The sequence below is a fragment of the Staurois parvus genome, unplaced genomic scaffold, assembly GCF_062004578.1.
Source record: "Staurois parvus isolate SC_StPar_1 unplaced genomic scaffold, SC_StPar_1.0 ptg000472l, whole genome shotgun sequence".
Lineage (NCBI taxonomy): Eukaryota > Metazoa > Chordata > Amphibia > Anura > Ranidae > Staurois > Staurois parvus.
The window spans coordinates 2,538,920-2,554,993 of NW_028318268.1; the positions used below are offsets into that span (position 1 = coordinate 2,538,920).

The 16,074-nt window shown below is 39.6% G+C and overlaps 1 protein-coding gene across 3 annotated transcripts in view; it reads left to right on the top strand.

Moving 5' to 3' along the window:
• Positions 1-16,074, top strand: part of LOC149452448 (RNA polymerase II elongation factor ELL-like) — a 227,367-nt gene that overhangs the window by 82,217 nt on the left and 129,076 nt on the right. For all 3 annotated transcript variants that reach the window (XM_089689392.1, XM_089689390.1, XM_089689391.1), the window contains exons 3-4: positions 2,449-2,576; positions 8,491-8,654. In XM_089689392.1, coding sequence (XP_089545518.1) covers positions 2,449-2,576; positions 8,491-8,654 — 292 coding nt within the window. The remainder of the gene's footprint in view (positions 1-2,448; positions 2,577-8,490; positions 8,655-16,074) is intronic.

Here is a 16,074-nt window from a genome sequence, read left to right on the forward strand (position 1 = left end):
TACCAGGGGCATCTCATGGGGCCCCCTACTGACCCCGAGCCCTCAGGCAGTGCCCAAGCGCTCGAATGGTCAGTCCGCCCCTGTTCGAGAACACCTTTAAATCCAGCTATTTGTTAGCTGTTGATGGTGCTTTTTGTCAAATGTAACTGGATGGGATTTGAGTCGACAGCTAAAGCTCTCATTTTGCAGCCCGTGATTTTCTCTTCCACATGAGCCCCTCCTGAGGCACTTGTCATTCTAATTGTTATCTCCCATGGGCCCCTCTGTTTACAGATTGAGGGCCCTGGTGGTTTTGTTACCTAATTGTTGGGTTATCCAAGGCAGCATCTGGATAAGCCCCCAAAGGAGCTTCAACACTTTCACTGAGAAGGTTCACTTGAGCAAACAATCAACCTTGTTTTCGTTTTCCACCATTTTTTTTGAAAGCCAGTTGGTTTTCGTAATATAATTATGCAAGTGAAAATAAATGAATTAAATATCACAATTAAACAGCACTGCATAACCATGGCAGACCAGTTCCCCTGTCAGCTGATGTCACAATTGGAGTTTGCATCAGTGTCAGAGTGTTAACAGCTGCATTGTATGTCCTTTGAGAACACCACCATCTACCTCAATGGATTCTTCTGTTGCAGGGACGTCTGGGAATTCATCCACCAAATCTCATTCTTTTCTCTATTATTAATGTAGCAGGTTCTTATATTCTTCAGTTATCCTAGAATAGAGAACAGCTGTCAGCTTACCAAAGATGGCTACCTTTGTCTTGAGAAGGGGATTCATAGTGTCTCTGTACATCATTTTTTTATTTATTATGACCAAGACTAATTACAAATGTTTTATTTTAGCCCCGTAAATATATAATATTGCATATTAACATTTGTATTCTCCTTTGTGTCAGGTGGTGCTTTAGGTTCCTTTAAAGCAGTGGTCTCCAAACTGTGGTCCGGGGGCCGGATACGGCCCTTTGCTTGCTTTTATCTGGCCCTTGGGGCACTGTTTCATCCAACCATGGGGCATAGTTCCCCTTCCCCTTCCCCTCAGAAACCAATGAAGGGGCATAATTCCTCTCAATGACACTGACGATGGGTCACAATTCCTGCCAATGACTCCAACAATGGGGCCCAATGACCACAATGAAGAAGAACAATTCCTCCAAATGACACAAATGGTGGGGCACAGTTCCTCCCACTGACATCAACAATGGGGCGCTATTCCTCCCACTGACACCAAATTTGGGGCATTGTTTATTCCCACTGATGTTGGGACTTTTTCTGCTCCCAATGGTCACACTCCAACCCCCTGAAGTCTGAAGGACTGTAAACTGTCCCTTTGTTTAGAAAGTTTGGAGACTCTTCCTTTAAAGTGTTACTAAACGCACAACAGTAAAATCAGTCTATATATGCAGTAAAGCATGCTGGTTATACTCAGTCAGCGGTGTGCAGACAGAGGTCAGGGGTTCTGCATCCTCCTAGAGCAAAATGAAAACTCCTACAAGCTTTTACTAGTGCTCTGCTGGACACTTATAGAAGTCACAAAACTGCTCTAACTGCTGATGATAAGAGGTATTCAGCAGTTTATATTTACTAAAATAATTGCATTTTCACGTTCTGTGGGAGACCAGATATAGCGAATGCAGGGTCCTGAGTTTAGTAACACTTTAACGTTTTCTAGGCCCCCACACTGATGTAAGATTTCTGTTTACAAAACTATATTCTGGTTAAATCAGTATTAAACCCAAAAACAAAATGTAAAACAATGCAGCTTACCAATCATTAGATGTGGTAGCTGCATTGGTTTTCTTTTTTTAGGCTTTTTTTCTCCACTATTTTCACCTGGCAATTTGGCCAGTAACACATCTCCTGTATTAAAGTGCCTTCACTCTGGATGAGTGAACACAGGAGGCACCACATATAGCAGCATTGTCTGTCTGGGGGGGAGGGGAGTGTTAGATGTACTAGCAGATTTAAATACACTACAAATTGAAGCCAAACTCCAGCTAACACTTTATAAGCAGTTACAGGAACAATTTTTTTTCTCTCGGGATAAAGATTTTACATAACTAAATTAAATCTGATCATTATCAGCATCCCTGTCAGTGTTAAATGGTTTGTCTCATTCCTGTATCTGATACAAGTGAGCTTGTTCTTTTGAAAAACAACAGACTCACTGGCTGGATCAACAGGTGAAAATAAAGGAAAAAGAGAAAACTAATGCAGTCATGACATCTAAGAATTGGTAAGCTGCAATATAATGTTTTCTTTTGGGTTTAATACTGCTTTAAGCAAAGACCATGGGCTGATTTAAACACCTAGTGACTGGCTCACTCCTATACAGAAATGGCATTTGTCCAAGTAGTGTTTTCCTGTTAAGAGAAGCCTGTTTGCATTTTTGACCTCATTAAAAGCCACATTTTTTTCAATTTTAACAATTTGTGTTTCTTATACCCAACAGTACATCAAGATTCCCTCTCCAGTTTCAGGGTCTGATGACAGAGTGCGGGTCTTTGCCTTCTACCTGTCCAGGGAGATTAAGGACAAACCTCAGTCAAGCTTCGAGTGCATAAGACAAGGCACCACCTGGTGAGCACATTCATTGTTCTTTGTAGGTCTGGGAAAATGTTACAAAACAGGAAAGTTAAGACATGCGCTTAGTCAAATACTAATGTTTGAATTCAACTACAAAGCACAGTGTCTGCGGACTTTGGTTTTGTGTCAGTGGCATCAGTTTGAGATGCTTGTGAAACCATTCAGAATCCAATGACAGGTGCATTTGACCTGCAGTAGACATTCTGACTTGCATTTGACCTGCTTCTGGAAGGTTTTTTTAAGCCCATTTGAAGTGAATAAATCCATACTGCTGAATGTACACATACACAATTGCTGCAAAATACAGATAATTGAGGAGCAGTTCTGCATTCAGTTTTGGATCCAGTCAAAGACTGGTGTCACTAAAACAAATAGCAAGAGTCAGAAATTTTCAGCAACTTAACTTTGATTTTTTTCGAATAGCAGAGATACATTGGGCAAAAGAGGGGTATAGTAATCATAGGCAATCATTGATTATTGTATAACACAGGGGTCTCCAAACTTTCTAAACAAAGGTATCGGTGTCCTGTCCTTCAGACTTTAGGAGGGCCGAAGTGCCCAGTGGGAGTAGAAAATGTCCCAGCATCAGTAGGAGTAAACAAAAATGCCTTGTAGTCAGTTGAAGGAAGAATAGTGTCCAGTGATTGGTATCAGTGGGAGGAATAGTGCCCCGTCATTGGTATTAGTGGGAGGAATAGTGCCCCATCATTGGTGTCAGTGGAAGGAAAAATGCCCCATAGTTGCTGCCAGTGAAAGAAATGGTGCCTCCTTTTTGGTGTCAGTGGGAGGAATAGTACCCTGAGGGTGGATAGAGGCAACCAAAGGGCCACATTCGGCCCACGGACTGCAATTTGGAGACCACTGATCATCTTCTCATCATACTGTGATGCTTCCCTTTAATACAGTAAACATTACCAAACACCTCTTTCTGTGTGCAAATCTCATGGGTGTCTCTAGACAGGGATGTCAAACTGGCGGCCCTCCAGCTGTTGCAAAACTACAAGTCCCATCATGCCTCTACCTTTGGAAGTCATGCTTGTAACAGTCAATCTTGCAATGCCTCATGAGACTTGTAGTTTGGCAACTGCTGGAGGGCCACCAGTTTGACACCTGTGCTCTAGAATGTCCATAACTGTTGACCAGAAGAAAAGTGTATCAGTGCTAGCCAAAAACATTATATCAAATTTTGTAAAGCACTGATATAAAATAACCAAAAACAATTACTAGAAAGGAATCAATTTGTTATTACAATGTGTTAATACTACAAAAGTTGTAGTATTAAAATTCAACTTTTTTTTACAAGTACACCTTGAACCATTGAGAAGTACCCCTGAAGGTACTACACATACTAGAGTGTAAACCTGTGAAATAGTGGATGTACAAGATGGTAAAAAAAATACTGGTTGGCCACACCTTTCTGGGGTCATAAGTGGTAGTATTAAAAAAGTAGCTTACAGGTACAGAATGAAAATCAGGCCTGGGAACATTAGCAGTTGGCCAAGATTGTCAAAACTACCTAGTTATTTGTATCTCAAGAACGATCCAAAGGTACCAGTAGATATAGCAGCTGTGCCCAGTTGTGGATGAAGTTGCTTATTTCAACCTAAAATCCAGACTGGAAACAATGGCAACTGGTTAGGACAGTCCAGACCAGCCAATGTGTGAACTCCGAACATGGAGAGCATACAGTACATTGAGAAATTTGATATGTAATGTAATCAAGTTTCACGCAAATTATACCATTTGTACAGGTAATAAAAGTCTCCCAGGTATGTCTATTATGTGAAATCACTAGAGTCCTGCAGCGGGATTGTATAAATCAAGTATATTCCCCCATTCAAAAGTACAATTCTATATATGAAGATAACCCAATCAGTTATAGAAGGGACATTTTTTTAGATCTGCCAACATAACAGAGTAGAGGCATAGGGGCAAGGACACCGTACTAGGAAGCAAGTCAAATGTAGAATGTTTTCAGGGGCTTCTGAGTTGCTTTGGTTTGCCTTTGAGCTGCTAAAGAAGTGCCCCAGGCTTCTTATGAGTTATTCTAGGATACTTACAGTTACTTTGGCATTCACATTGATTTATTTGAGTAAGAGTTGCAGTTTAGAGTCAACAAAAGCATGTGAACATTAGTCCTAAAGGGATGCTTTGGAAGTCTGGAGTTATGGGAGATAAATTTAGTAACCGATAACCATATTCTGGATTTTATAGAAAGCTATAAATGTTCAAAGTACACCCTTACCTGTTGTGTGATTTTGCTTTTTAAAACAGTTATCTTTTTATTAATTAACACTTTTTTTGTAACTTTGCATGTTCGGCATTTTCAATACTTAACTCCCCAGTCATGTGAATAGATCACCATAGATGTATGTGGGATAAAATTCAGGCCAAATCATTTTCATGTTGAAGATATGAGTTGCTGTCAGTCTTTTGATCTAGTTTGTTTAGCATATTTTTCTAGTATTAAAGTAAAATCGTATAAAGAAATATATTTATATTCATTACAGACAAGAATCTGTATTTATATAGAAGTGTTTGATATTTGTCAAATCATGTTAAGCCGTAGTAACATATTGGAGGCAATATAAAAACATCTTTTTGAGGGATATTCAAGTTAGCTTGAAGTTGGGATAAACTTAAAAAAAGTTCTCAAAAACCAGCTAATACATTTATTTGTATTATATGATTCATCCATGGGTTCACTGGTGATAGGGATAGTTTGCTTGTGGAATATAATTTTCCAAAAGATCTGAAAAAATTTAAATAGAACTGAAGAATTCAACTTGCCCCTATACTGCATATAGTGTTGGTTAGAATTTATTGAGAAGTATCTACTGCAGTCTCTGGAAGGAGCCATTCATGGGGAAAAGTACTCTGAGCAGCTCTGGATATACATCAAAATGAGGCAGTGCTTACCCGCAAATATTAGTATCCATAATATTTCCATTGAGATTGTGAGTAGAGTTTTCCATAGAAAGTAACTTGTAGACATAATTTGTTCATAATTGGAGATGCAAATTTTGACTCATCAGTTCAGTGCATCTGCTGCCATTTTTCTGCACCCCAGTTCCAATGTTTTCCTGCATAGGACATGGAAACAAGACTAAGTGACTCAAGTATGCAGGAAAACATAGGAACTGGGGTTCAGAAAAACGGCAGCAGATGCTTTGGATTGATGAGTCAAAATCTGATATATTTGGCTGTAGCAAAAGGCAGTTTGTTCCCAAAGGGAGTGTCTGGAGGCAACAGTGAGGCATGGTGGACGTTTCTTGCAAGTTTGGGCTGCATTTCTGCAAATGGAGTTGGAGATCTGGTGAAGATCAATGGTGTCCTCAATACCATTAGGGAGGCATGATTGGCCCAAATGTTATTCTGCAGCTGGACAATGACCCCAAACATACAGCCAATGTGCCAAGAAGTATCTTCAGTGTAAAGAAAAACAAAGAGTCCTGGAAATGATGGTTTGGCTCCCACAGAGCACTGATCTCAACTTAATTGATTCTGTCTGGCATTACATGAAGAGAAAGAGGAATTGGAGGCAGAAAATGTGTGGTTAGTTCTCCAAGGTATTTGGAATAATCTACCTGCAAAGTTCCTTCAAAAACTGTGTTCAAGTGTACTTAGAAGAATTGATGTTTTGAAGGCAAAGGGCAGATACACCAAATATTGATTTGATGTGGACTACTCTTCTGTGCATTTACTTTCCATTTTGGTAATTGACAAAAATAAACTATTAAAACTTCTGTTTCTGAAAGCATTCTTAATTTACAGCATTTTTTTCACACCTGCATAAAGGTCCTTTCACGCGGGCGTTTCGTTTTTATCATCAGTTCAGTCACGTTTTTTCAAAGAAAAGATCAGTTTACATCAGTTTTTTCATCAGTTTCTCGTAATTTTCTGCTCAGTTTTTACATCAGTTTTTTTTACATCCTCTACCAATGCAAAAACAGATGCAACAACGAACCATATTACCGTTTACATCCGTTTACATCTGCTTTTCATCCGTTACTGGGTTTTTTTACATAAGAAAAATAGGGTTTTCCTCCATTAAAAAAAATGGATGTTAACAGATGCGGACATCCATTTACATCCGCTAGTTCATAGAAATACATGAGTGTCCGTTTTTCATCCATAAACGGACAGATGAAAAATGGACATACGGAACGCCTGTGTGAGAGGACCCTTAGACTTTTGTACAGTACTGTGTGTATATGTATGTGTGTGTGTATATATACACAGTGGGTAAAATAAGTATCGAACACATCACCATTTTTCTCAGTAAATGTATTTATAAAAGTGCTATTGACTTGAAATTTTCACCACATGTTGGTAACAACCCATGCAACCCATACATACAAAGAAACCGAAACACATACGTTCAGAAATTAAGTTATGTGTAATAAAGTGGAATGACGCAGGGAAAAAGTATTGAACACGCTAACTAAAATGTATTTAATACTTCGTACAAAATCCTTAAAATCCTTTGTTGGTAATGACAGCTTCAAGACTCCTCTTATATGGAGAAACTAGTCGCATGCATTGCTCAGGTGTGATTTTGTCCCATTCTTCCACACAAACAGTCTTCTATGAATTCTGATCTTTAGTTCTTTCCATAGCTTTTCTATTGGATTGAAGTCAGGTGATTGGCTGGGCCATTCTAGCAGCTTTATTTTCTTTCTTTGAAACCAATTGAGAGTTTCCTTGGCTTTGTGATCATTGTCTTGCTGAAATGGCCACCCTTGTTTCATCTTCATCATTTTGGTAGATAGCAGCAGATGTTTATCAAGAATATCTTGGTACATTTTTCCATTCATCCTTCCTTCAGTGACATGAGCTTTGCCAGTACCGTATGCTGAAAAACAGCCCCACACATGATGTTCCCACATCCAAGCTTCACTGTTGGTATGGTTTTTTGGGGTGATGTGCAGTGCCATTTGACCTCCAAACATGGTGTGTATTATGGCATCGAAAGAATTCAATTCTGATCTCACTTGACCAGACTATATTTTCCCAGTATTTCACAGGCTTGTCTAAATGCTGTGCTGAAAACTTTAAATGAGCTTTAACATGCTTTTTCTGCAGCAATGGAGTCTTGCGTGGTGAGCGTGCATACTGGCCATGGCAGTTGAGTGCATTACTTAATTAATACAATTGTACCTGCTAATTCCAGGTCTTTCTGAAGCTCTCCACAAGTGGTCCTTAGCTCTTGGCCAACTCTTCTGAAATTTCCTTTCACTCCTCTCTCAGAAATCTTGCAAGGATCACCTGGTCATGGCCAGTTTATGGTGAAATGATGTTCTTTTCACTTCTGGATTATGGCCCCAACAGTGCTCACTGGAGCATTCAGAAGTTTAGAAATCCTTCTGTGACCAATGCCATCAGTATGTTTTGCAACAATAAGGTTGCAAAGGTCTTGAGAGAGCACTTTGTTTTTTGTGTGACACCTTGGTAATGAAACACACCTTTTTGTAGGCCATCAGTTGAGATTGAACGAGCTGATATTAATTTGCACTCACAAGGGGCAGGATTGCTTTCTAGATACTGATAGAGTTCAGCTGGTGTCTTGGCTTTCCATGCCTTTTTGCACCTCCCTTTTTTTATGTGTCCAATACTTTTTCCCTGTGTCATTCCATTTTATTACACATAACTTAGTTTCTGAACTTATTTTAGTTTCTTTGTATGTATAAATTGCATGGGTTGTTACCGATATGTGGTGAACATTTCATGTCAATAGCACCTTTAGAAATATATTTACTGAGAAAAATGGTGACGTGTTCAATACTTATTTTACCAGATATATATACAGCACACAAAATGTCAGGAGTGTAATGTGAATACAAAGTTTCTATTGTCAGTATGACACATACCTCAAAAGTTATTGTTGATTTATTTTTATTTCTTTTAGGACTGGAGAGAAACATCTGAGCTGTATTGGTACTATACAAGACAAGATAACCGTGTGTGCTACTGATGAGTCCTACCAGTTAACCCGAGATCGCATGTCCCAAGTAGAGAAGGAATCATGGAGCAGGACTGCCATTGAGATTAAACCTGAGGCATCTCATCGAAGTATGTATATATCTGATGTGCTGCAGTTTTGTAACAAGACCATATAAGTACAAAGTAATCCTGGTGTATATAATATGTGTGCTGCATTCTTACTGGTCCCTCAACAATTGGGGCAAAATTACATTTACATCACTTCTTCCGTGTCTCAAGGCCAATAACATGCTACAGCAAAGGCTTAGACTGCCTTGAGCGGAAGTTTAGCCAGCAGTGTGTTCCACCTTGCATTAGTAATGGAATGGTATGCTGGAAGGTTATTGAAGTTTGCAGTCTGCTAACCACCCACTCTGTTGTTGCACAATATGAACTCTTCTGCTAGATTCAGGTCAGCAATCATTTGTGTAAATGTAGGCTTGCCAAACTTTTTACACTTGCATATGTCTTCTTTCTAAAATCAGAACAATGCTGTTCTTCATTTAAAAGAGAAGTTTGGGGTAAGCAAAAAAATATACATACCTCTATGCTGCAGCATTGATGTGATGAGGCAGGTGTCCCACATCATCTCTAAGACCGGAGTCATCACAAGACCACTGATCACTCAGTTCTTGGTCTACTCAAAGCAGAGAGTAGTACCCTCAGTCACCATGCTCTGCTCCCCTAGGGCTTACTGGAGTGCCAGGCTGGGGAGGGAGTAGGCACAGCTGGCTCCAGCCCTCAGCCTTGCTCTGAAAGGCAAAACTAGCTGTCAGTCAGATAGCTGGGTTAATCCCAACAATATTGTTGGGATCCTTCCAGAGCATAAAGTGGCTCTATCACGTCAGCTGATAACGGCAATAGCCCGCTGTAGGCCATCTCTGGGTCACAGGAGTGCATGAGTAAGTGCACTCATGCGACCCACAAGAGAAGTATGGCCAAATAAGCTTTGGTCATACTTTTTGTTTAACTATCAACTCTATCTTAGGCAGCCATGAAGTCTCACTTCATTGGTGTTTAGTGGAAAGAAGAATGCCTCAGCCTTGGTCAATGGTTATTTACCTAAGGAGACCCATGTCGTCACCAGCTTTCTGTCTCATCCATCAACAGCCATCAGAACCAGAACTACGTAGGCACCATCAAGAGAGAGATATTTTCATCCAAAATGGGCATTTCAACACCCATGGTGCTGAGAAGGAGAGCCCAGTATAGATTTGAGGAGCTTGTGGTCTTCCAGTTTATAAGTCTGACCCTGTCTCCCATCAACACATGATTCATTAGATTATATTACTTTTGTCTGAAGTAATTCATGTACCTACTGTTTATGTATCTTCTTTTCTAAGAATACGTGCTAATAATTCTTTTCTATTCTCTACGTCAATTCTCCTATTTCATTTTAAAAAAGGTTTTAGAAACCCATGAAGGGGCATATTCCCTAGTTGCTTAGAACAAAAAGTAATAGAAGAAGGAAAATGGCTATTTTTAATTTTCAGAAATATGCCATAACCTTTCAAATAATTAGCATCAGTGCTTGGGTTAACCATTGGAACAGGGTTTCTCAATCAGGGTTCTGTGAAACCCTAGGGTTCCTTCAGAGGTTGCCAGGGGTTCTTTGAGCAATGAGCAATTTTTACCTCTTAGATAAGTTCCCACTGACACCAATGATCTTTTTAGCTATCTGTGAGGGGGTATTTCTTCCCAATGACCACAATTGAAAGGAGCATTCTTCCCAATGACCATCTTACTAATGTATCATGAGTTATAGATATAGTAGTAGTTTTTAGCAGGGGTTCCCTGAGATTGTAAAGTTATTTCAAGGGTTCCTCTGTGTTGAAAAGGTTGAGAAAGACTGCATTAGAAGATAATGTGCTCAAAGATCAGATATAAGAAAATATTTAGAGACATTTTCATTTGAGGACACCTGCTCTTTACTTCCTGTAGTTCACCTATGCTATATTTTGGGGATTTTAGGACTTAATTTGTTTGCCTGCCAAAAAGAGAAAATGCACTTTTTTGTTGGTTGATAGGCCATATATTTTATATATTATTCATTTACCTTGGATCTTTTGGGAAGATAAAGTCACACAAAAAGCATCCCCCCGTGTCTGATAGCCTTGCTAGCTCAGTTTGGTGTGGCTCTGATATTTGTTACTGCCGCTAGCAATTTTGTGGACTAAACCTTCAAGCCTGTAAATATTCTCATATTGAACAACAGAAAAAAACACTGTGAGCAGTGGGTTAAAATTGTGAAAGACAAGCTCAGGGAAGAATTAAACCTGGACTTAGTTTTTTCCACCGTAATTTGCATCCTGTGAAAACAAGATCAGAAAAGATTATATGTTTTAAGCACTACACCTGTGCCAGGAAGGAGGTCAGTAGGTCTGAATGCTTAGATGGCCAACAGTAAAAAGTAGTAATGTTTTCTCATGCCATTTCCAAAGCAAAGCAGAATTCTCTTCTTAACATGGTCAGTTGGGAAAACCTCCATCATCCATTGATAGTTTGCCATACTGTTGGCTGTAGTTGGTGCTGCCAAATTAGGAACCAAAAGCTTGTATTACCTGCAGGTCTAATTGTGATCACAGAGCCAACAGAAATGTAACTGGTCTTTAAGGCCTCATGCACACTGGAAGTTTGACCAACTTTCCTAGACGCCTTTCCTCCTGGCAGCAGCATTGTGGCAGAAAAAACTCATTATGCTTGTAAACACGTGCAATGTGTATAGGTATCTTTGGGCGCATCAAAGCTCTTGGGTGTTGAGAGGCACCGCACTCCACTAGCTAGACAGGTGGAGAGGAATGTGAATGGCCTCAGCCGTGAAATCCTCTTCAGCCCTGCCCACCAGGGCTTACTCATAGAAGACTCCTGATGAATTTCGTTCTACCCACCAGGGCTTAGTCATAGAGGACCTCTATGACTAAGCCCTAGTAGGTGGGGTGAAATGCATCAGGGGCGTGGTTTAGGAGGAGTTCGAGGCTGAAGCCATTCACATTCCTCTCCACCTGTTCAGATGGTGGTGTGCGGTTTCTCTCCTTCCCCCTTACATTGCTGTGAAACACCTAATTTTTTACCAGCAGATCACCTTTAGTGGCACTACAAGCGTTTACAGAATATTGTAAGCTCTTGGGGGTGAAATAATTTATTTGGCCAGAATAATAAGTTCTTCTTCCCATTTAAATAAATTAATGCTCATGCGCTAAACGTGACTAGCATTAACACATGTCTAGATAAGTTTACACATATCAAGAAATATTTCTAACAAAACGCTGCTGCTCCTGGATATGGTGGCATCGTTTTGGGAGCATAGACACAGACTAACATGCAGGGACATTTAGTGGCAAGAAAAAAAAACTGCCAGATGCCCCTAACAGCAGCATTAGAATTGTCCAGTGTGCATGGTTTGTTGGTCCAGGCCTGTTACCCTTCACAATTTGTAGAATTAACTTTAGTTTTGTGGAATAATTCATGTTGTGGAATAATTAATGGTATGTAAAACTACTGTAAGATTGGAAACATTTCTGTCTTGTAGTTTTTGAAAAAGGAACTGTATCTAAGTAGTTCCTACTCTTCTTCCATTTACTGCCGGGAATTTAAATATTGCTGTCTACATTTTTAGAGCAACTATTTCCTTTAAAGTCAGATATTTATATCTACACCTTTTAACAAATCGAGATTCTGCTTGAAAATGAGTGCATATGGTTTGAGTCCTATTCAAAAAGCAGTAACTTATACCGTCAAAGCAAATTTCAGCCTCAGTTCAGTGCACTCAGACCAGTCTTCCCTGTTATTGGAGTAATTTGTAACCTGTTTCCCTGTTTTGAGTATTTTGTACTATATAGACAAACAGCTAAGATTAACTCTGTCCAAAGGGCAGCATTTGTTGTTAGCTTTCCAGTTACTGTAATGACTTTTTTTCCATGTGTGTTTGTGCTTTTAATCTGTTTATTAACATAAAGACTAATTTATACAAACCGGGGGGGGGGGGGGGAAGGGATAGCCAAAGCATCCATGTAGGAGCAACTTTTCTCAACATTTGTAACACTGGGGGACCCTTGAAATAACTTTCGTGCCTCATGGAAACCCCTGTTAAAATTAACTAGATCTACACTTCCTGGTGCATTAGCACAATGGTTAGTGGCAACAACAATCCCTAGTTTTGTGCTCAGTCGGATAAATGTCCCCCTTATGGATGGTGAAACGTTAATTTATGGTAATGGTTACCTATCCAAAGAGCAAAAATTTCTCCTTGCTAAAGGAATTCTTAGGAACCTTTGGAGGCACCCTGGTTGAGAAGGGCTGATCTAGTCTAGTACATTTCTGATTGTCAAATCCATTTTCTGCAAAATCACTGACATATACTCACCGGCCACTTTATTAGGTGCACCTGTTCAATTGCTTGGTAACACAAATTGCTAATCAGCCAGTCAGATGACAGCAACTCAATGCATTTAGGCATATAGACATGGTGAAGACAACTTGCTAAAGTTCAAACCGAGGATCATAATGGGGAAGAAAGGGGATTTAACTAACTTTGAACGTAGCATGGTTGTTGGTGCCAGATGGGCTGGTCTGAGTATTTAAAAAACTGTTGATCTACTGAGATTTACATGCACAACCATCTCTAGGGTTTACAGAGAATAGCCTGAAAAAGAGAAAAAATCCAGAAAGCAGCAGTTGTGTGGATGAAAATTCCTGGTTGATGTCAGAGGTCAGAGGAGAATGGGCAGACTGGTTGCTGTGACATTCAGATGGTACAGTCAGAATTTGGCATAAACAACATGAAAGTATGGATCCATCCTGCCTTGTATCAACAGTTCATGCTGGTGGTGGTGGTGGTGTAATGGTGCCGGGGATATTTTCTTGGCACTAGCAAGGTGTACCTAATAAAATGGCCGATGAGTGTATAATCACTCAGAACAAAACAGCTCAACTTTGAAAATTGATAATCACCAATAAATGCAATTTGTCATAAAAATGAGGATTATTATTTTATTATTATACAGGATTTATATAGCGCCAATAGTTTGTGCAGCGCTTTACACAATGAAAGTAGACATTACAGTTACAATACAATTTGGTACAAGAGGAAACAGAGGGATCCATCCAAGCCTCCATTTGCAATGCCATATTGCTGAGCACTATTTGTATCTAAAGTGAGCACTAAACAATCCATTCTGAAAATAAAAAAAACTGAAATTGTATTGGTCACCATGGCTCTAGCATTTGGATGTAAAAAATATCAAGCGCACTGCTCCTCTGCATGTCAGCTATTAGTGTTGAGGGTAAAACCAAAGACAGAATGGGTCCTACTGATGTCCAATAACAGTTAAACCAACGCAAGAACGGAGAATAAATGATGCTGGTTGTCTGGTGTGAGATATCAAATCATTTACATATAATTACCCCACCCCCACCTCCGATTCACAAACTAAAATAAAATTACCATTAGGCATATTTAGATATCTGAGCAGTTGTACCGGAAGTATAACAAAAGCTTTTGCTTAGGCTACAGTTCTTCTTCACATGAATGATTGTTTATTCACCCTGATGATCCAGGAGGCATGAGCAATAAAGAGTCAGCATGATCTGATAAGGACATGTTTGCTACAGGGGCTGGGTGATTGCGGTCCATATGGCGTATGCATGTTTACACTAAGATCTTTGTATTCATCCTTAGAGCTAATGACTCATTTATGAGGCAGCAATCAAGACATATGCTGCCTGTACACTGTGAATGACAGTATCAACACAATTTTCACCTTCCAAGGACTGACTGCCATTAGGCTAAATTGAACCTTCATGAACCACAGTGGAATAGCTGCAGGCTGTGATGGCTCCCAACACATACAACATTTAACTGCTGATATTACGGATTTCCTAGAAGCTCCTTAGGAATCCGTGTTTAGGCTTTTTTAGCATCTGATGGATGTTTGCTGCCTGAAGGAAGAGTAAGGAATTCCTCCCACCCCTGTGTTCCCTCTAAATAAATAAATAAATATATATATATACTGTATATTATTATTATTATTGTTATTATACAGTATTTATATAGCGCTAAAAGGTTTGCTCAGTGCTGTACATTATAGTGGGGGACAGTACATGAGACAATACAGTAACAATACAATACACGAGGAGGTCAAGGGCCCTGCTCTTTCGAGCTTACAATATCCCAAGTACGCCACTTGACACTAGTAATGCATAACGAATTTGTGCCATCTCCATTGTATCAGTCAGTGCTTTCCAATATTAACATATATACAAAATTAGGTAGAATTTTTATTAACTTTGGTTCTCTGGTCCTGATTTCTATGGTTGGGTAGGCTAAAAGGCTTGTCAGTAACTGCAGCGCTTGTAGCTTAAATTAGTACGGTTTCCATCCAAGCTATAAGGAGCCCCTTGGACAATTTGTGCACCTTGTCTCTGTTTCTTTTAGTTACTCCTCTAACTGGAATATTTTATAAAGACCACCAAGGTGAATCTTGATGTTCTTCAAAGACTGTATAGAGTACCTGGTATGTGAATGAGTATTGTGGTGAAAAAACAAGGCTTGAGTTCCCCTAACAAACCTGTACAGGTCCTTGTCCTACCCAACCCACAACATCCTATATTCCCCCTACAACTGGATCTTTAGCATGGAAAAATCTTAGTTTTTCTTATCAACTGAAAGGATTACTACCATCCCAATAATTGTAAAAGTCACGCTGATGTTCTTCCTACTATGGATATCCTTGTAGTTAGAGGCTTTCAGCTGATCAGGTGAACTGCAGATAAGTTTTTGTTATTGTAGGTAGGATCTATTGACAAACACTAAAAGGGCTTCAACATAGGTGCCCCCTTTCCTTTGGAGCCTAGTATTATTCAAATGGACTGTAACCCTTGTACCTACCACGCCAAAGGCATTGCTAGGAGTTGAGCATGGATAAAGTTCCTCACTGCAATCAGTTTACTAAAAAGGAAAGTGGCAGAGGTCAGAGTGACCAGGTCCTCAGCTCTAAGGATGCAGTAGGGTAGTTCTGAGAACAGGGTGTGGTTCTCCTCTTTGTCTCTGTAATTAAATGGCTAAACATTATCAGTTATCTGATGTCAATTTGTAAAACAAGGTACAGTATACACCACACAGAGAAACAGAATATAAATGGGTTTACTTAGCCAAGTTTAAGGATAATGTAAAATAACACATATACCAAGGTGATGAAGGAGACAGTAGCATTAAAGTGTATGTTTGTATGTATGTTTGTATGACTTTTTTTTATTATTATTATGGTTGATCTGCATGGACTTTTGTCTTTTGTCAGCCAGACTAACTATGTAACTATGTAAAGCTGGCCATACATGGAATAAAATGCAGCTGGTTCAGCAGGGACCATTCGCAATTCGATCCATGTATGGGCAGGCTGATTGCACCCAACTTGATTCATCGACGACCAGCGCGTTGGAGTTTTTACATATCTGTAAAAGAGACCACTGATCACTCAGTTTTTGGTATGCTCAAAACGGAGAGCCTTTCCAG